The sequence below is a fragment of the Macrobrachium rosenbergii genome, chromosome 28, assembly GCF_040412425.1.
Source record: "Macrobrachium rosenbergii isolate ZJJX-2024 chromosome 28, ASM4041242v1, whole genome shotgun sequence".
Classification (NCBI taxonomy): Eukaryota; Metazoa; Arthropoda; class Malacostraca; order Decapoda; family Palaemonidae; genus Macrobrachium; species Macrobrachium rosenbergii.
This window is the reverse complement of record NC_089768.1, coordinates 895,660-919,219: the sequence shown is the minus strand read 5'-3', so window position 1 is coordinate 919,219 and position 23,560 is coordinate 895,660. Positions and strand designations below refer to the sequence as shown.

Genomic DNA, 23,560 nt, shown 5'->3' with positions numbered 1-23,560 from the left:
GCATCAGAGATGGATAACTTTCATTGCTCTTATCAGGATCTGTTAAGGAAGACTTTATTTTTGATTAGCTTGGCTTCAGGTGCTAGAATCTCAGAGCTATCGGCTCTCACTAGAGGTGATAATTATGTGAACTTCCTCCCGTCTGGAGAGGTCCTCCTTTCCCTGACCCTAGATTTTTAGCTAAGAACGAAGACCCACAGGACAGGTGGTCTCCTTGGAAGGTGGTGCCCCTTCCTCAAGACCAGTCTTTATGTCCAGTTTATACACTTAAATCTTACCTTTTAAGAACTCCACAGAGTAAGTCGGGTCCTCTTTTATCAGGGAGAAAGGTGGTACTCTTTCACTAAATGCTATAAGACAACAAATTTTATATTTCATTAAACAGGCCAACCCAGATTCAATCCCCAAGGTTCATGATATTCGAGCAGTTGCTACTTCCATTAATTACTTTCATAATATGGACTTTTCGGAGTTATCTAAATTTACGGGTTGGAAATCACCTCTAGTGTTTAAACGCCACTATTTAAAAACGCTCGAAGCCCTGAAATTTTCTACCATAGCTGTGGGAAGTGTCATCTCCCCACCTTAATTAATCATATCCTTGTCCTTTCCCCCCCGCCCGCCTGCCTCATTTACTTTTCTGCTTATTCTCCTGGTTGATTATACCTCACTGCCTGGCTCCTCATATTGTTGTTTCTTGTACCTGTTGATGGAAAAAGCGTAATCTGAAATGCCATGATTGTTTCTCTTGTGGGGTACTGGACAGTTTTTATTTGGCTCCATGTACCCCAGATGAATGTATATATTAATGTTGATTGATTTTGTCTCTTACGTGTTTAGCCTAAGTTTACGTGTATAGTATTAAGGTTATATTTGCAGTTATTTTGTGCGCTTTTCATGTTTCACCTTGCTTTAAGTAATTTTAAGGTTTTTGGGGCTTTTTCTCCGTCGTGTCGGGACCTGCCCATGTTTCATAGCATTAAGTTTTTTATGTGCCTTAGATTTAATATGCCTTAGTCTTAGTGTTCTTGCTACACGGAAGAGATTGCTTAATTAAAATTATTCTGGTAAAACTTTTGCCTTTTCTTCAGATTATCCCTCCATTTCTTTTTCCTAGTAGTTGCAGCCTTGGCATGATTCTCTATCACGATTTCACCGGCTGACACGGGACTGGACTCAGAAAAGGGATTTTGACAGAGGAAAATCTATTTCTGAGGAAGGTCCCGTGTCACCCGGTGACCCTCCCTGAATTACCTAGTACTCTCCCTCCCTCTTGCACATGCCAAGTCTGGGGTTAGTGCTAGCATGGAATGAGGTAGGTGGCGCTGGTGTCGCCGTCCTGGCGGGTGTTTGGTGTGGGGGCTGTAACGGCTCACCGCTCTGTTCGGGATTTTGATAAGGAGAGATCTTTGAGTAGGTTTCCGTGGTAGTGGTAATTCACTCACCCCTTCTTATACCGACGCCTTCCTAGAAGACGCTCGACTGGGGGTAGTAACCCCAGCTTTCCTGAAAGCTCTTTTTCTCTGGTATATCTAGCAAGGTTATACCTAGAAATTCGTGCTGTAATGGAATTTCACCGGGTGACACGGGACCTTCCTCAGAAATAGATTTTTCCTCTGTCAAAATCCCTTTTTTATTGAGTTTTTCATAAAAAAAACTCCAAATTTTGATTATTCTGCCATTTTGAAGCCATATTTCTTCTTTCGGATCGGCGTACGACGCGTCGTAACCCTGGAACATGCGTCATAAACCGGGAAATAATTTCCGATGAATATATTTGAAAAGCGTCGTAACCTTGGAACGAACGTCGTAAACCGGGGACTGCCTGTACTTGTTAGGCCTAGAAGACCACAACGCGCTCTCTCTCTCTCTCTCTCTCTCTCTCTCTCTCTCTCTCTCTCTGAGCTGACAATGACACATTCTATCCTCCAAAGGGTTGTGCCAGGGATACATCCATGCAATCTCTCTCTTTCTCTCTCTCTCTCTCTCTCATTATTTCATCTACATACGGAACTCCCCTAATGGTGTCATTTCAGATGCTATCCTGCCATCACTCCTAATATTTATCTTAAAGCTTTATTCTCAAATCAACAAAATCTTTTCAATATACACTTATTATCATATTATCATTCCACAGTTTATGCTTGAACAGCAATACAGATTACAGTATACTAGAACTACTTATTTTTTACTTTTCAATAAATTTTCTGTCTACATTAAACCCCTGCATTCGAGTTCTCACTATCCGAGGAGTCACCTATTCAGATTTCTCTGTGGAACATACATACACATTTTTTGTGATAAAACTATTAAAATACTCAGGTATAAGCATTTTTAGATGGTTTTTTTGTGTTTAAACTATCAAAATAGGCAGTTCTGAGTGTTTTTAGATGGGTTTTAAGTATTTGTGGATTTTAGCTATTCACAGGGGGGGAGGGGTTATTCATCCCCCCGTGAATATGGGGGGTTTACTTTATCTGGTTTCATATCTGATTTGACCTGTTCTTAGTCTTTCGCTAAATTCCAACTCCTAGGAGAACTGCTACTGGACATATTTACTCAGAAATATTTGAATGATTCAACCTCATTAATCATTTCTCCAGCTAATTTTATTTCATCCATTTGTGCATACTATGCCTTCATTACTTCTTTTTCCTAAAATCTCTCTAGATATACGATACATTCTACAAGGCAAGCCTTATGAATCTTCTGAAGTTCTGATAAATAAAATGGCATCATCTACATATTCTAAGTCTCCATCTACATATTCTAAGTCTCTCAAGATGCTATCATTACTCCACTCTAAACTTTCTCTTCCATCTCTGACCACTGCTTCCTTTGTAAAATCTATGAAAAGGGCAAAGGACAAAGGTGAAATATCATTCCATTGTAGCATACTACTATATACAGTACTGCAAATTCACTTAACGAGATTTCATCAACTTCAACTTTGCAACTACTTTGTTCATGGATAATTTCAGTTAGCTTTGCATAATTGACTGGAATGCCATAGCAGTGCGAGACCACACACATTATTGGTCGATGAATGCTTTCAAATGCCTTCTTATAATCAATGAAAGCAATTGGAAGGAGACTTTTAATTCCACACCATACTGCATAGTATAACACAAATATCTAAACCAGCTTGTTCATCCTTAATCATTTTGTCAATTTCTTTTCCAGCCTACTGTGAATAAACACAATGGATATATTCTGTACAACTGACACAAATGTAATACCTCTAAAGGTACCACATTCCAATTTCTGATCATCAAGACTTAGTATGCCTGTTCTCATCTCATAAGTTTCTTTATTACACCAATTCCACATCAAAACTGTGAGTTCATTCATAATCACATTCAGGCCTTTGTCGAGTTCTGGTATATGCTACATCAAATTATACATTCATTTGTTCAACATCATCAACCTGTCTGCCAAAGTATTTTCTCTTAACTCTTCCTGATTTTCATTTGACTTCACTGTCCACACCAGAGTACTTAGCACATACGTACACTGAGGCTATTGTATATTATATTATATTATATATAATATATATATATGTATATATATATATATATATATATATATATATACATTATATATACACATACATAAATATACTTAGCACATACTTACACTGAGGCTATTGTATATTATATAATATTTTATATATATAATGTATATATATACATATATATACACATACATATATACACACATACATATATACATACATATACATATATACATATTTTCATGATGTTGCCTTTTTATATGTACATCATCCTATAAATCTGATATATTTACTATTCTATTTATCATGTATTATGTGTAATAATAATAATACAGTAGTTGAAATATCATATGTAGTATAGTGTCAGATCTAAAAAGAGTTGGTGATTTGGGTAACTTAACAGTGTAATTTAAGAGTGGCAATACGTTTTAATAATAATGTAGTATGTGACCCACATTTTGTCCCACAGCAACAAGTGTTCTGTACTCGTGTGTCATGTTGTGGTTCAGTTTTTGTCGCGAGGATAACGAGTTAACTAGCGCAGGAACAGCAATTAAGTTGTGGGAAGCTTTGCCCCATACAAGAAAAGACGAATGATTTCACAGTGCTTCCTGTACTGTTCTGAAAACCAACTGTGGTTCTTCATCTTTGTTTTGAAAGCATGCCTTCTGTTTGGATTGTTTTGAGATTTCATTAAGAGCTTTGTCCCATACGATTTTCTGCTCGAATCGTATGTGCCCTTTTGAGAGTAAATGCATGTATATCGATCAATTCATGTTTTGTAGGGTTGCGTTGCTCTGATCACGTATTGTTCTGACGTCGCCTAAATGATTCGTTTCCCACTGGAATCCTCAGATGTATTCATTCTGATTTTAGAGACTGTTAAATTTGGTTCCCCTCTCTCTCTCTTCAAAAGAGAGAAATTTTAACGTAAAATATTTGCGGTCACTGGTGTTAATCTTAGCTTTTGAGATCTGAGTGTAAGAAAAGTGTATATGAACTGTAACAGCACCTGACAAAAAAGTGTGTTATGTGAATTTAAAGCAGCTGCGTGCTTTTGCAAAGGTTTTCACAAGCTTGTGTAAGGTAAAGTGAATTTTAGTTATTATTACCATGGTATAATAAGGTATATTTGGGAATTTTGCTCTAGTGAAATACTGATAAATCTATTGTGTATTTTTGTGTTCTTGAGTTTGCAATCTCTTGATTTTTCACATTTTATATTTTAGTGATTTAATATTTATTTACTTAGCATTTTAAACATTTCTTGATAATTTAACGTTGCATACACATACTTGATTTAATTTTTATTTATTAAGAGTTTCTTTTCAAATCTTAAGTAATTCTTGATAGTTTAAATTTTGCTTGATTAATTTAATTTCTTGATAAATTAAAGTTTTGTGATTTAGTTTTCTTTAATCATTTAATTCAAGAATTAAATTTTGTGTTGTTTTCAAGTAATAGTAAATTTTTCAGATTGTGAATTCTCATTATAAATTTTGAATTTAAAAATAAATTTTTGTATTTAATGTTTTTAAAAAACAGTGTTTCATTTATTGACCACCAGTGAACAGGATTAATTGTGTGCAAAAGGCAAAGCGAAAAACATGTTTTGTTCCTTTAGTTTTGCTGAAGTGAATTAAGACCAAGGAAACAGTTTAAAGTTGTTTGATGGAGTGATGCCCTTTTACTCTAGTATATTTCTTGTTTAATTGTTGATACCTCAAACTTGTTTTGATAAACTTAGTTTGATTTTTATTGTGATTAGTAAGTTTTTTAAGGGGTCACTGTTACCTTTAGAGTACTCAGTCATAATTTTTATTATGAGAGTTCAGGTATCTGGCTGAAGCTGAAGTGAGGTAAATTTTTGAAATCTGTGATTAGTTGTGCAATGACCATACATATATATATATACACACAAATATATATATATATATATATATATATATATATATATATATATATATATATATATATATATATATATATATATATATATATATATATATATATATATATATATATATATATATCACCAAAGCATTGAATAGTTCTCTTTTAACTATTCTGAATTGTTAATTCTTGACCATTTGTTTATGATCTAAACCTAATTTTAACTTTGACAACCACTCTCTCATTTTATTTTTTTCCCAGTGAGAAACAACGTTTGTGATTTTTATGTGTACTTATTCTGTTTAGTTGTAATAAAACTTGAAGAGGCTGGTGGAAGGTGAAACTATTGAGCTATTAGAGTGTTCTATTCTCTTTTCTCCTGTGGACTATACTCACACACACACACACACACATATATATATATATACTCGTATATATGTGTGTACAGTAAATCCCCGTACTCGCGGGGGATGTGTACCGCACCCACAGCAAATAGCTAAAATCCACGAATACTTAAAACCCCTCTAAAAACACTTAGAAATTCCTATCTTGATAGTTTAAACACAAAAAAACCTCTAAAAATGCTTACACCTGAGTATTTTAATAGTTTTATCATAAAAAGTGCATTTAGTCATGAAAATGATATAATATACGGTAATCAGTGAATATATCTCAGTGAAAAATACCGCAAATGGGCGAATTTTCTGCGAATAATGCGTATATACATTCCACAGAGAAATCCGTGAATACGGGGTTTACTGTGTATGTATGTATGTATGTACAGTATATATATATATATATATATATATATATATATATATATATATATATATATATATATATATATATATATATATATATATATATATATATATATATACACACACACACACACACACAGGCAGTCCCCAGTTAATGGCGATCCGGTTATACGGCGCTTGTCTAGTGGCGAAAATTGGCAATTTTTGGTGCCGAAAATCACCGATTTCTGCTTATCGGTGCCAATAATTGGGTATTGGCACCGATAACCAAAAATCAGTGCTTTTCGGTGCCAGTAAACCCCAAAAATCACCGAACGGAACCCCGCCAATAATGGAGGACTGCCTGTATATATATATACAGTATACATATATATATATTATACATATATATATATATATATATATATATATATATATATATATATATATATATATATATATATATATATATATATATATATATCAATTTTATCACATACACAATTGTTCTGTGCATTAGTAGAATTACTAAAAGGACCTCATTCAAACTGGATGGTATCTAATGGAGTTTTTTATTCAGAAAAAAGTTGCAAGCTTTCTTGGACAAACAGTCCACATTATCAAGTATCCGTACAGTGAGCAGACGCGTAGTCCAGCTGTATTTATATCTGTGTGCTGGGTACTTTTAATCCTATAATCGCCTAGCTCCTCCTGTGTGACCCCCACCCCCTCGTGATCTTGGTCTTTCTCTGATCCCTTCTTCCATGTACATATATACAATAGAAGCAGAAAGTTTCTACAGGGTGACGAGACATGCAGGAACTTATTGCTATTTCTTAAAGATCCCCTCCCAATGTTTTCAAAGGAAAACACTGATTTTTTTATTCGTATTTCTGTGAAAATGCCTTACTATCTATGTTTCGAACACTCAATATTGACTTAACCTTCACACGAAAGCTACAATACTTTGCCAAATGATCGCTTATGCACCTCACAGAGACATCCTGGAGATCGCCTGGGTACTCTTCTTTCACTTGGCAAGCTGTAAGGGAGGGCTGTTTTTCCAATATGTGCTTTATTTTGCGCGAAACTCTCAGAAATTTTCCTGGGACACCCAAACCTAGGAAGACCTCTTTGGAATACTTGACTTCCCATTTTCATGATATCTCACCAACCACCTCTGAACTACTCTTTGCTTTATTTTAAGCTTTTCGGCTATGAGCCCAGATTTCAGCCCCTCTTTGTAAAGGGTTATGATAGCCGTAACCGTACCTCTTTCCAATTGTTTGCCTGGAGCCATGGGACTCTAGAAAAATAGCACTGAATGTCAGATATCATGCTCAAATGCGTCAGAATTGGTAAACAAAGTTTGCTTACTGAAGCCTGTTAGTTTTCCCCAGTATTAGTAATAAATACCGGTTAGTCATTTTTGTCTTTGGGAAACATCAGTTACGGTGCTAAGCAGTCAAAAATAAATTTTTTCCCCTTTGAAAACAATGGGAGGGGATCCTTGAGAAATAGTGGTAAGTTCCTGCATGTCTCGTCACCCTGTAGGGACTTTCTGCTTCTACTGTGTGTATGTATATATATATATATATATATATATATATATATATATATATATATATATATATATATATATATATATATATATATATATATATATATATATATATATATATATATACACACACAGTAAACCCCCATGTTCAGGGTCTCCGATTCGCGGACTCACCTATTCGTCGATTTCTCTATGGAATATATATATGCATTATTCGCTGAAAATTCGCCAATTCACATATTTTTCACCGAGAAATAATCGTTGATTACCATTTTCATCTCATTTTCATGACTAAATGCACTTTTTGTGATAAGGCTATTAAAATACTCAGGTAGTGCTCTAGTTATGATAATTCAATTTTGCAATGGGGGAAGCAATTAATACCAATGTATATAACAATATTTAGAAAATATTTTCAAATTACTGGCGGGTGCAGGCAGCAGCATACAATCAGGCAGCGAGAGACCGAATTACAATAGACCACTTTCTTTTCCTCCATCTCTTTATCCCATCTTCTAGTTAAAAAGGTAAAAGAGAATGATAAAAGTATTGTTATTAATGTTAAACTTTTGCGTAAATGCATACAGCCATAAACAACCAAACGAGAAATTTGTTTTTGCTTATCACTTGTATTTCAACCACCGTACAGCAATAAACAATTACCGTAGTTACAATATAATTTAAGTAGGATAGGACTGATATATTTTTACATTATACCCTTATTCGGTATGGATAAGCAAGGAAATATACTACTAAATTCAAGCTGCAAGTTGTAGCTGAAGCTGAGAAAACAATGTTCAAGCTGCTAATGACTATAAATTATTGTGCATCAGCAAGATGGATGAAACTCGACCATAATTAAAATTGGAAAGAAAGTATTTTAATCAAAACTACTGGGCATGAAAGAACACATTACTCCTATTCTTACGCCGATAAAGCTCATATTAAGATGAAATCAAGTGAATAGTGAACGGAATCTTGATTTTTTTTTACATGAAACAAATGCCACCAAACAGCCAACGTCAACTAATAATGAAAAAAATTGCTAAATTAATTTCATAATGAGATGTATTTAAGTTACATTTTGACTTAAAAACACTTCGTATAACGAAAAATAACTTTACCCCATATATATAAAGTATCTAGAGATTCATTTACACTAACTGGAAGCAAGAAAAGCTCTCTGAACTGAGTTAAATATAGCGAAATAAACTTACCCGTGATCAATTTCCAAACCAAAACACTGATCTCTATGATTGCAATTTATAATACAAAAGCAATATAAGAATATATACAATATCATTGGATACAGTGAATTAAGGCACAACATTTTAAAAGATCCATGGAAAAGATGCATATTCATTATGTTGATGTTTGTATAATACGATATGTGAATATAGAGTACAGTATAATGTAGGCTAGGCTACCATATATGTATAAGATACACCATGGTGTAGGCTAAGATAATTCTTGTTTGTTATTTAATTTCTCTCTGCATTGAATTATCATAAGTTACTCTGGATGAACCTCCAGAATTAGCTGATATTAATAATTACTATACCGTGTATGTATAGAGTATACTTTAGTGTAGGCTAGGCTACCATATATGTATACATGGTACTGAATACCCTAGTGTAGGCTAGGCTATATTTGAGGTACGTTTTTCCAACAAATGATGGGTTTTTTTGGAACCTAACCCCATCGTAAGTAGGATAATACCTGCATAAGCAGTTGTAGTTTTCTTTTGTGTGTTTGAACTATCAAAATAGGCAGTTCTAAGTGTTTTTAGAAGGGTTCTAAGTATTCGGGGGTTTTTGCTATTTGTGGGGGGGTGTGGTACGCATCCCTCCCAAATACAGGGGGTTTACTGTATATAAATATATATACATACATACATACATATATATATATATACATACATATATATATATATATATATATATATATATATATATATATATATATATATATATATATATATATATATATATATATATATGTGTGCACATATACATACATATACAGGCAGTCCCCAGTTGACAGCGATCCGGTTTTATGGCGCTTGTCTAGCAAACGAAAATCGGCAGTTTTAGCGCCATATATATATATATATATATATATATATATATATATATATATATATATATATATATATATATATATATATATATATATACACACACACACACACACACACACACACACACACACACACATAGACACCTATTCTAAGCATATCTATTAATGACAAATTTCACTTTGAGCCACTGTATGAATGTCTTACTAGTTTACTCCATCTCTCTCTTTTCCCCTTACACTTCATATCGCTATTTTTTTCCAAGTTTTGATAAGTTAATACCCCTGAATAAAATGTGCTTAATATAACTGAGTACATCAGTAACATAATGCACTGCATATTTACTGTCTATTTCAACCAATGGCAACATTCCGCACTTAATTCTTTTCACAACATTCCCCACTTAAGAAAACTAAAAAAAATCTACAATCAAAATATTTTGCTTATTTAAAATGTGTCTGACAGTAGGAAATGTTGAGGTAACAGAAAAATAACACAGCATTCGAAAACATTTATATCACAGGAAAATTGTATGTCTGATTTAGCTGTAATGCGCTGTTTTCTTGTAACACTACTATATATACAAATATTAAACTTTATACACAATAATCTTATATTTTTATGCATAAAGTTTATACCTAACACTGGAATGGATAATACGAAGTATAAGTCAGATTTAGACAAGAATTTCAGGGTTACAAGGATGTCAACATGTCTTACATCATCAGTTCTGAGGGCCTATAGTTAATGTATCTCTAAAGTGCCTCTAATGTCTTCTCAGTAATTTACAATATTAGGCAACTCTATTTAGTCTTAGCGATTTACACAATACAACGTACTAAATCCACATAACACATTTAACAACTGTATGAAATATAAAGTTCAGTACTGTAGTGTTTCTCACATTTTCAAAACTGAAAGTCTTCCCCCTGAAGGCTGAATAAGATTATAAGTCAGTCTTACAGTATCAGATAACCTTTCACCTACCTTTATTTCTTGCTCATTAAGCTTGCTGTTCTGGTCAGAATGAGAAATTAGGGCTTCAGAAAACTGTCCAACAGCTACCAGGATGGATGGTATACACTCCTTTACACAATCTGAACTGCTCACTACAACGGATGTAACAATATCAATTAAAATCCTGAAAATCTGAAAATTAGAAAATATCGGTAAACATGAATTACTTCCCTTATATAAATAAAGGATTTTTTCTTTCTGTATTTCTCAGATTGAATTTTCATAACAACAATATGATCCATGTACTTTCTTCACATATTTCTCATTTCACTGTCGTTACTAATTTATTTATAAAACTGCATATATTTAGCCCCTTTTTGAAAACAAGGGCCTTGGTAAAAATTTTTTCCTCGGTTAAAAAGTAACATAAAAACAGTTTCATCAACCCTAATTAGCCTTAATTCAAGGTCAAATCTGAAGTCTTGAAAACAAAAGAAAACATGAAAACTTTCTGTACATCGTATACTGTATAGCAAATCCGCCGCTCTTTGTAGTTTAGCCCCGCCCACTGCTTACGTCACAACCATCCCTTGAAGCTGATTGGTTGGTAGTGGTTTCGAAAAGCTGTTCAATCTGTGGTTCTTTTCACCTTCATTAATTTTGCAATGGATGTTTTACCCAACTAAAATAAGTTCTGCTGATTATCAAAAGAAAACATTATATTATCCCCTGAAATATAAAATCATAATATGCATCTCCCTAAAAATGGTAAAAAAAAAAAAAAAAAGGAAAATACGAATAAAGTCAGGAGTGTTCCGCTCTGCTGCAATGTTTTTTCCATAAATGAGGTTCACCTGAATACAGAGGTGATAAATGGAATGTCTTGCATTTGAATTACAGGACAGTGATAATTACCGTCTGATATTGTCAAGCGTGTTTGCCATTCCAAACTCAAACAGCGTGTTTGCCATTCCAAACTCAAACACAAAGACTTTCTCAGAGATATGCAGATTGGTATTTCATACTAATTTTATGAAATTTTACTACATTTTAATAGTCATAAAATCAATTTTATTGCAATCATTCACACATTCGGTGGGATGACAAGCAGTGGCTCCACTCGACTAAACCAGAATATGCCTATGATTAACTTAAAGTTACAGTATGATAGGCTATACAATTTGCTGAGAATCTTCTCAAGGACATTATCTCCTTTCGAAATAACAGGATCATAAAAAATGATGTACAGTAAACCCCCAGTTTTCGCGCTCTCACAATTCGCGGATTTCTCTGTGGAACATACATACACATTATTCGTGGAAAATTCACCCATTCATGGTATTTTTCACTGATTCACTAATTACTGTATTTCATATCATTTTCATGACTATATGCACTTTTTGTGATAAAACTATTAAAATACTTAGGTATAAGCATTTTTAGTTTTGTTTTTTTTTGTTTGAACTATCGAAAAAAGCAGTTCTAAGTGTTTTTAGGGGGGTTTTAAGTATTTGCGGATTTTAGCTATTTGTGGGGGGGTACGCATCCCCATGAATACAGGGGGTTTACTGTAGACCTATAATGTCCTGTCTTTTTGCCGGTCTACGCAGCTTATGACGTTTGGATTGTGGGCCTATCTTATATTCAACCATTTTATTGTGGTTCTTGTTGTGGTTATTCTTGTTTTTGTTGCTGCTGTTACGGTGTTTGTAGTGTCTTTGAAAATTTTTCATAAGGTAACCTATCATTGCAGAATAAGCATAGACCTATTCATAAAATACTGGTGTAAAGAATGATCTACCTACTATTGTTAATTGAAATTTAGTAATTTGTTTTAATTAAAAGTAATTGAGATCATTATGAATACAGTGTATGCTAGAATATTCTCCTAAGAGAGAGAGAGAGAGAGAGAGAGAGAGAGAGAAATTTACTGACACTTATGTATCCTTTTCTCCAACAGGGTAATCTACAGGAATGCCCCCAAAAGCAAATGAATCATGGGCTACTCACAGACTGGTTTGGATCATCTCATACATAATGTTTTCAGCTATCTTTTATTTTTTTCTTATTTCATTAAGTATCTCATGATGCTTTCCTACCATAGCCTTCATTTTCATAGAAATGCTACAGCAACCTTATATTTACTCATAACAGTAATATAATTTGCTATTCTTTTTGTAAACATATTTTCAGTATATTTAACTGCGTTGTGTGTAAGGCCGTGATAGCCCTATGAATGGTCTACGTGTGCCATCAGCTACATGCCCACAAATTTTACTTTTATCCTCTATGGTATAAGTGGCTTTACATTTACTATGGCCATCAATGCAAGTACACATGTACTGTATGTGTATATGCACATGCTTATACATGCACATTTCACAGTACAGTATGCATATAAAGTTACATTATATATCGTGGGGTCGGAGCTACTATAATAATTAAAAACTACTCTATTTCCAACGGATATGGGTGGAAAACTATTTGCAATAAGAAATTAATGCATATGTCCATACCCTGACATCGCCTCAAAATATAAGAATTTGATGTGTAAGCCTATGCCCTGTTACTGCCTCAAAATGTGACAAATTTAACTTAAATTGTATTTTCCATAGCTAACAAACCTGCGGTCTTAACATTAAGACAAATCTTTTGGTGCCAGCTCTAAACCAGTAAAAATAAAAACAAGAATTGTTTGTGCAAGGAATTGGTGGCATCTGGCATTTGTCATTTGTCTCAACCCCATGACATATCAGTTTTCTTCCAGCCCAACATTAACTGAAAGAGGGGCGGCTAGGGGTGGGCAGTAAATGTTAAGACTGCAGGTTTGTTAGCTATGAAAAATACAAATGAATTTAAATCGTCGTTTGTTCATACGCAGAACAAACCTGGGTCTTAACATTAGGATAGACTCATTCTTGGTGGGAGGTAAGAGAATCCTAAACCGACTGGAGTTTTGGCACACCCCGTCATACTTCCTGAATAAGAGAATTCAAAGGAAGAGACCTAAGCCTCTGATCCGTTACATACATGGGTACTGAACAGTCAGATTACTGGGCTAAGTCCAATGCAGCAATTCACTGCATCAGAGGAAGTTAGAGAGCTATATCGGTTTAGATAACAAACTAAGGTAGCCACCTATAAGTGTTTGTTATCATTCCTCTCTCTCCTTGCTAGAGAGAGGAAGGGTTTGCTACTGCTAGGTATATTCGTGTAGAATAAAAACAAACCAGTAAGGCTACTATGCTCACTTGTATATGGCCTGTTCCAGCGTATGACGGAACCATCTTCTTACTGCCCGTAAGCAGAGAGGAAAGAAAAAGGGGGAAAAGAAAAGAGACCAGTCATTTCAATCATTCTCGCTTTCATACCATCATCTTCGGCAAGATACAAAACTGTCCCACTAGGGGCACTTGATGAGCTACACAACTTGTTGAGCAGCCACCACTGGACCCACGGAAAAAGAGTCCCAGGACCTGTGGGCAACGTCCTTCGGGTAGAAGGAAGTGAACGTGGTTTCGCGGAGCCAAGAACAGCATTCTGGGTACTATGAACAGATAAGTTCTTCTTGAATGCCAAGGAGGAGCTTGGTCCTCTAACGTCATGTGCTCTTGCATTCACAGTACTGGCAGTAGACAATGAAGATGAGGGGTAGGCATGCCTAATCACTTCACGAAGCCAAAACAAAATAGTATTCTTGGACTCTTCTTTCCTGATCTGGCCTGTGCTAACAAAAAGTCTTCGGCATCCCGACCTGAGATGTCGAGTTCTTTTTAGATAGTGTCACAGTGCTCTGACGGGTCAAAGGAGCAATTCATCTGGATCGTCATTAACAAAATCCCTAAGGGAAGGGATGGAAAAGGAGGTAAACCTACCATTATGAACTGAGGGGTTTTGAGTCTTAACCACGAATTCCGGGACAAATTCAAACGCTACTGACTTCCAACCCCTGGTATGTTTAACAACGAAAGCTAGGCCATGGAGTTCGCCCACCCTCTTCGAAGAAGCCAAGGCTAGAAGGAAACCGTCTTGAGGATCATGTTCCTGTCCGATGAGCAACGCAGCGGTTCGTATGGGGCTCGAGTGAGACTACTTAGCACCAGAGTCAGATCCCAGGTAGGGGGCTTTAGTGCTCTAGGAGAACAAGTCTGTTCAAAACTTTTGAGCAGCATAGAGATTTCCCAAGGTGTAGGTATGCCCACGTCTTTCAAACGAAGAACCAATCCCAAGGCAGCCCTACAGCCCTTAATAGCAGAAACAGAGAGGTGTTTTTCTGTTCTGAGGAACATCAGAAAATCAGCTATCCGCTGAATAGAGGCTCCGAGTGGAGAGATACCCCGTCGATGACACCAATCACAGTAGATGGCCCATTTCCCTTGATACACTGTTGAAGAAGACTTTCTGAGGTAACCATACAACTGTGTCACTGCTCTAAGAGAAAAGCCTTTCGATCACAGGAGATACTGGATAGTCTCCAGCCGTGAAGAGATAGGGATGTTGCCGATTGATGGTATCGCTCTACATGAGGTTGACAGAGAAGATTGTGCCACGGGGGTATTTCTCTCAGAACCACTGAGCGCAGCGTTGGAAATTCCTGGTACCATTCTACTTGAGACCATAAAGGAGCTTCTGTACAAGGATCATTCTGAGATTCTGGGAAATCATGATCCTGTTCAGGACTTGACAGATCAGGCAAAAGGGGGGGAAAGGCGTAGATGTCCAGGTTCTCCAAAGGATGTTGAAGGGCGTCCTCTGCCACGGCTAAGAGATCTGGAACTACTGAACAATAGACCGCTAGCTTTCTGCTGAACCTCGTCGTACGGAGGTCTATCACTGGTCTTCGCCACAGATGAAAAAGCCTGTCTGCCACCTCCTGGTGCAGAGACCACTCTGTCTCTAGAACCTGTCCTTATCCTAATGTTAAGACCAAGGTTTGTTCTGCGTAAATGATTGAATATTACTAGAATGTAAGAGTTTTAGCTTACAATTGCGTTTTTCGACCATTTCGGTCGAGTCAAAGTTGACCGAAGGTTGAAATTTTTTGTAGTCGACGTACAGTATGTCCACTCGTCACCCGACAGACAATTTTTGTCGACTTATGATACGTCCAGTCGGCATTTAAGGGATAAGTAACTTTCAAATATTAATAATAATAATAATAACAATTATAATATACTGTAACTGAAAAATTTATGCATTTCTGTAGTAAATTATGTTTAACTTTAAACACAAAATAATTATTTACTACAGTAAGTTGTTATTAATCTTTGAAATATTATAATTTCAAAGTCACATTAAACATTTTACCCTCAAAAATATATACGTACAAGAGAGAGAGAGAGAGGGATAGAGAGATTTTTCAGTATCATTTGTAGCTATTTCATTTAACCACCAAATGGGCAACATTATAATAATAACAATAAAAATAATAATAATAATAATAACAACATTCTGTAATTTAAAAATTTATGCATTTCTATAAAAAATTATGTTTGATTTTAAACAAATACATATTCCGAATCTTTTCCAACTCTCTCAATTGGGGGAGGGGGAGGTTGGACCTGTCATATATGTCAAATATCTGACCACAACTCTGCAGTCATATATTTGACACATATGACAGGTCCTACCTCCCCCCCTCAATACGAGAGTTGAAAAGATTGGGAAAATTTATTTGTTTTTTTTTAAATTAAACACAATTTACTATAGAAATGCATAAATTTTTAAATTACAGTATGTTATTATTATTATTCATTATTATTACAGGCAGTCCCTGGTTTACGACGGGGGTTCCGTTCTTACGCCGCGTCGTAAACCAAAAATCGTCGTAAACCGGAAAATCGTCGAAAATCGTCAAAAATCATAAGAAAACCTTACTTTTAATGCTCTGGGTGCATTGAAAACGATGTAAACTGCATTTTTATTGAGTTTTTCATCAAAAAAACCTTCAAATTATGATTATTCTGCCGTTTTGGAGCCATATTTCTTCCGTCGGATCGGCGTACGACACGTCGTAACCCCGGAACATGCGTCGTAAACCGGGAAATAATTTCTGATGAATATATTTGAAAAGCGTCGTAACCTCGGAACGTCGTAAGCCGGACCTGTCGTAAACCGGGGACTGCCTGTATTATGTTGCCCATTTGATGGTTAAATAAAATAGCTACAAATGACACTGAAATCTCTCTCTCTCTCTCGTACACATATATTTTTAAGGGTAAAATGTTTAAGATCACTTTGCAATGAGATTAATAATATAATTTTAAAGATTAATAACAACTTACCATAGTAAATAATTTTTTTATCATAAATATATCGTATTTTTATGTAATCACAAAAATACTAACATGACGTACAGTAAATATCATTTCAAAATCATCTTACAACACAGGAAAATATATGTAAAATAAACGCCCAGTGCATTATTACATACAATATGAGCAGAACGATGCACAAAGTTACGTAGGCCAAAGAAACTGTGCATGTCTGAATAACAGTTGTAGGCTTGAACTTAATTTTGCGACATGACTGAAATGATATTAGTCTGAGCTATATTTTTGTTTGAACTGTCAAATTTGATGATGAACTGTTAAAATAGGCAGGTATAAGTGTTTTAAGGGGTTTATATAGCCTACTTAAGAGTAGTAGTAGGAGATTACTGTAATGTAAGGTTACTTTGGGTGTTTTGGGATGATGATTTGGGGTGTACAGTAAACCCCCCCGTATTCGTATTCTCACGATTTGCGGACTCACGTATTCACGGATTTCTCTGTGGAACGTATCTACCTATTATTCACGGAAAATTTGCCCATTCGCTGTGTTTTTCACTGAGAAATATTCAATAATTACTGTATTTTCATATAATTTTCATGACTAAATGTACTTTTTGTGATAAAACTATTAAAATACTCAGGTATAAGCATTTTTAGAGGGTTTTTCTTGTGTTTAAAGTATCAAAATAGGCAGTTCTAAGTGCTCTTATAGGGGTTTTAAGTATTCGCAGATTTTAGCTATACGCCGGGAGGGGAGGGGGTTGCACTACGCATTCCCCGCGAATACAGGGGGTTTACTGTATTTTTGTTTGAAATGATATTAAATTGTTTTAGTATGATAATGTAAGGTATATTTTTGTTTGAAATTTCAAATTAAGCAGTGAAATGTTAAAATAGGCAATTACAGGCAGTCCCCGGTTTACGACGGTTCTGGCTTACAACGTTCCGAGGTTACGACGCTTTTCAAATATATTCATCAGAAATTATTTCCCGGCTTACGACGCATGTTCCGGGGTTACAACGCATCGTACGCCGATCCGACGGAAGAAATATGGCCCCAAAACGGCAGAATAATCATAATTTGAAGGTTTTTTTGATGTAAAACTCAATAATAATGCAGTTTACATCGTTTTCAATGCACCCAGAGCATTAAAAGTAAGGTTTTCTTATGATTTTTGACGATTTTCGACGATTTTCCGGCTTACGACGATTTTCGGGTTACGACGCGGCGCAAGAACGGAACCCCCGTCGCAAAACGGGGACCGCCTGTATAAGCATTTTAGTTTATGGGGTACAAGGTATTCGGAAGTTATAAGCGATATGAGAGAGGATTTTTGCATTTCTGCAGTAGGTTCTGGAACTTATGCCCATGTAAAAATGGGGAAGCACTGTATAAATTTTGGTTTTGTCAGTTGCGTGGACTATAAAGGGTGTGACCAGCAGGAAACAGAAATGGATTAACATTCCTTGAGAGATTAAAAGTAATGGGAAGGAATTCATTATATTCTTCATGTAATCAGTAAAGTACGCACACTATTAAAAACTACATACTATATTCAAAACACACTCACTCAGGTCATCGTTAGCTTCATGTGAGCAAAACGTTCTTTCTCAGGCAGAATACAGCTAAAACCTGATTGGCTGACTGGTTGCCATGGAGATCTGTTAGCCAATGACAGCCCTCTACTTCTGTTCTATTTATAGACATATTTCGATCACAAATTGTGTGTACGGCACTAAGTTTGAATGTTGCCATGATAGTGATTATCTGACTACTGATGGCAAAAATTACTCAATAATTTGCTTTATATTAATATTTCTTCGTGAAAACAAGAATTTAACAATAATTTTAACTTTAATATAGTGGTATGAAGAATCCCGCACACTGTCGTAGTGATGCATCATCACTTGCGAACCCTGTTCCTGGGCCACCCTGAAATGTACAACCGCAAACTGATGACGACGTTAGTAACAATAAAGAACAACCTTCTCCATGATCGATATGATGAAATGCATTTTGTAGTCTTACTTATCGCTAAAATTCACAAGTTGAGTTACAATTATTTTGATCATGTATATTTTTGCGTTTTACGGAATGTTTTTGTTGAAAACAAAATGTGTTCGCGAACGTATGGTCTTAATTGTCCCACTATTTTATTACTGATGATCTATTATCTCACATTCATTTAACAGTATATTAATACAAATAATAATAAACTATAATGAATAAATAACTATAATAAAAAAACACTAAAAAAGGAATAAAAAATGCTTTTGCTGCAGTAGTGATGTTTGATTATGCTCCTGACTACGCACAGTTCTCAAATCTGAAAATTTCCCTTAACCAAAACACATCTGGCCCCGAGGATTTCGGACAAAGGACTGTGTGCCTGTATTGGTGAAATAAGAGGTCTGTGCATTGTATGTACCTGTATTTGTGAAATAAAAGGTCTATGCATTGTATGGGTAGTGTAAGGTTATGGGGATGTAAAATTGTGGTCAAGAGGAAGAAGTGATACCTGAATGATGGAAGAATGTAAAAGGTTCACTCTTATAACTTTAGAATGAATGGGGCAGATGAGATAAGATGAGCGTGTGGGAGAACGGCAAAAGGTTTGAAGCAGAGTAAAAACCTACGAAGATGAGCTGGAATCTGTGAAAGAAATGCCAAACCAACTCTTCTTCATGAAAGTATAATTATTAGGGTGGCCATTAAAAGTGTAAAATTCACTATAATTGTAAAAGAGGAGGAAGATCTGTAGACAATAGGATATGTGAGTTCATGTAAAACTGAGGTGAATTACATGCTATCAATAAGTCCGGAATGGGATCACCATACCGTTGATAGAGTGTCTGTGGTGTTTAAGTAGCAATAAGCCTGTAAAAAAAATTTTTTTTTTAATGGAGGTTCAATCTTCCCGCATCCGTAGTCTCATTTTCCTCTGGAGCTACCTCCTTTAGAATAAATAATGTAGTTTACCCATGAATATGATAAAAATAATAATAATAACCACCACCATCACAACCTTACCACATGTAATTAATATGGATAAAGAGATTACTATAATAAATATTACCTGAACCCTGGAGAGAATATAAATAAATGATGGCACTCACCTTGTAGAAATACCCGAGTGGCAACTGTAATAGGGGTAAAGATGTGCAAAGTTTCATAAAAAGCCCCCTGCTCTGTGCTGACATCATGGAATGGCTCTTGACTATCACTTGCAGTGTCTCAACTACTGAAAGCAATGCATCTGAAGACATATCTGAACTCTTCAAAGTCACCAAGTTTATGAGCAATATGGTTAAGTGTTCTTCAGCAACACGTTTCATAATAACCTTCTTTCGGTCTAGTTTTGATGATACTACTATCTGCCAAATTGTGAGTGTATGAGAAATATTTGTCAATATCTGAGTATCTCTAATGAGCTTTTTAAGCACATTTTCAAATTCATCATCAGTAGCTATGAGCATTAGAGAATTCAGACAGGATTGTAGTACCTGCTTCAATTCACTGTTTTTTAACCAAAGATTCTCATTACACAAAATTACCCAATTAGCTTTGAAAAAATCCACAGGCAGATAAGAACATAGTACAGAATAATGTTCCCCAAGCTTTTGATAAAAATTTAAAGCGTGCTCTACTAAATATGCATTATTGCCTAATACGCACAATTCACAGAGCTTTAAACTATGGTCAAGAAGTTTCATACACTTTGGGGTTTTCTTTTTACTACGCTTAACTTCTGCAGTATTATGAATTTCAGTTTGCCCTTCTTTTTCTGAATCTTGCTGAGAAGCAGGGTTTTGTATATCTCTCAAATTCTTTGCTTCTTCTGACAAAATAATAGTGTGCGCAATTAGGAGTGAAGCAGCAGTAGGTGGTTGAATAGTAGCCATGTCTGCTTTCTTCAAGAATTTCAGTATCCAAGACGATAAATGCTCAAAAGCAGTTTCACGGGACTCATCGTCTTCCTGAAATTAAAACAATTTTTTATGACATTAAATTTCTTATACTTTGCAACATTAAGTCATGGCATCAAACACTACTGCATTATATCTGCATATAAATATTAAAATTTTTAATACCAACCTTTAAGAGACACTTAACGGGGTTTAGGCAGCTACAATACCACTTGAGTCTTTAATATCATTAAGTCTGTTAGGACTGTCATAAACTGTATTTGATAAAATAACATATTTTGAAATATGGTCTCTAACATTAATGTGAACATGAAAAAATAAAGGCATTTTTAGGCAGAAAATTAACATTTTTTTATAGTGTAGTCGCTTGTTTCATCCTCAAGGAGTTACCCCTCCATGCTAGAAGTTGCCAAAAAAGGCTTCCAGAACATTCCAGGACAATTTTTGCTGTTGTGGCTAAAAGTCTTATGAGAACCCTACGGGAAGCACCCTATGACTTTTTAGACTGGCGCATAAAAGCACGAATGGAAACTTTGGAAGGCTCCAACAAGTCACATCCCAATGTGACTGTTTTATTACAGTCTAACCCCTGCTGTGAGGACCTGCTTGAGGATTCTGTTGTAACTCAACACAACAATCAAGCATACCTACAAAATTGTAGTGTATGCTCTTCTGGGAAAAGGAGAATTAAGGAAACAAAATACCCAAAATTTCCCTTTACCCAGTCCAAAAAGGCTTGCTTTGATCAAAAATCATAAAAGACTTCAGTCACCTCCAAAAGTTTTCCTTCAAATGGACAACAACAACCACATCAGGAAGGACATCCTTTTCACAAGGTCCAAAAACCATCTTACAAAGGAAAAGGAAAAGCAACGTCCGCAATTCCTATCAAGGGAAAAGGTAGAAGAAGAGGGGGGATACCAACAGGAATTGTTTGGTTGGGGGTCGGCTTCAAAGACACCACAGGGAATGGAAGTCTTCTCCTTGGGGCCACAGCATTATTCTCAACGGGCTGGGGTGGAAATGGTCTCATCCCCCCCCCCAACCCTTAAAGGGGTTCTTTAAAAAACCAGACCCCTCTCTGGAAGATTACTTGCAGAAGGACCTGTTAAAGGAAGCCATAGAGAAACATGCGTATATTTGCCACCAAGCACGTCTCTTCGGTGTTCCCAAAAAGGATTCCTCCGAACAAAGAGTGATCCTCAACCTATCAACACTGAACAATCACATTGTTTGCCAAAAGTTTCGGATGGCTAACGTTGCCCAAGTATGTTCAATCATTCCAAAATGGACTTGGACAGTTTCTATAGATCTGCAAGATGCATACTGGCAAGTCCCTATCACCACTCCCTTCCACCCCTTCCTAGGGTTCCATATAGGGAAAGATACGTACAGCTTCAACGTCATGCCTTTTGGGCTAAATATTGCCCCAAGAATTTTTACAAAATTAGCAAAGGTAGTTGTCCGGGAACTCAGAAAAGAAGGAATAAAACTAATAGCTTACCTAGATGACTGGTTAATCTGGGGTTTCATAAGAAAAGTGCTTGAAAAACCTAAGAGCAGTGGTCAACAGACTATAGTCAAAAGAGTTTATAATAAATTGGAAAAAATCCCACCTCATGCCCAGCAGACACTTTCAGTGCTGGGACTGTGTTGGAATAATCTTCAGGGCCTGTTGTCTCTCCCCATCAAAACTCAGAACAGAACAAGGAAAAACCTCAAAAGGTTCCTGGCACAGCCCAGAGTTTCAAGACGGCAATTAGAACGTATGGTGGGTCTGCTGCAGTTTGCATCAGTAATAGATCTAATACTCAGATTGAAACTGAAAAAAGTGAACAAATTCTGGCTATCAAATGCATGAAAAAAGATGCGAGAACGATCTCACCAAAGAATCAGAAAGTTGGGGAGATAATTCGGCCTTGGACCTGGAAGGAATCTCTGGTAAAACAGATCACCTTCACTCCTCCATCTGTATGAGTGACAATACACACAGATGCCTCGTTGACAGGTTGGGGAGGACATTGGGAGGATCGTCAGGAGGCAGGGAGGTGGTCAGCTACTCTGAGGAATTGTCATATCAATTTCTTGGAACTGATGGCTGTCTTTTTGTCTCTCAAAAAACTCAAATCTCCAGAAGAGACACATAACTCTGTTGTTCTAGACAACACAACTGCAACGTCCTACTTCATGAGATTGGGATCACACTCACCTCCTCTCAATATGATAATGCTAGCCATCCTTCAGATGGCACACGTAAAGAAGTGGCACCTGTCTGCAGTTCACCTCACAGGGTCTCTCAATGTAATAGCAGACTCTCTATCAAGGAAAACGACAGTCTCAACACTCTTTTCAAACAATAGCCAACATGCTCCCATAACCGGAAGTGGATCTGTTCGCCACATGCAAGAATCACAAACTCCCAGTATGTGTGTCTCCAAACTTGGATAGTCAAGGAACAAGAGATGCCTTCCTACAAGAGTGGAACAAATGGAGGATGATATATTTTTTTCCCCCATTGTCCCAGATTTCTAAGGTTTTGAGGAAACTTCTAACCTTCAAAGGAACAGCTTACTTAATAGCCCCAAATTGGCCACACAGGCATTGGTTCCTATTACTTCA

General features: G+C 35.9%; 1 protein-coding gene across 1 annotated transcript in view; it reads right to left on the bottom strand.

The window, feature by feature from the left end:
- Nucleotides 1-23,560, bottom strand: part of LOC136853966 (uncharacterized) — a 222,665-nt gene that overhangs the window by 21,950 nt on the left and 177,155 nt on the right. Inside the window, exons 11-12 of the mRNA XM_067129883.1 lie at nucleotides 20,132-20,992; nucleotides 10,773-10,934 (exon numbers count right to left, since the gene is read on the bottom strand). Of these exons, the coding sequence (XP_066985984.1) occupies nucleotides 10,773-10,934; nucleotides 20,132-20,992 (1,023 nt within the window). The remainder of the gene's footprint in view (nucleotides 1-10,772; nucleotides 10,935-20,131; nucleotides 20,993-23,560) is intronic.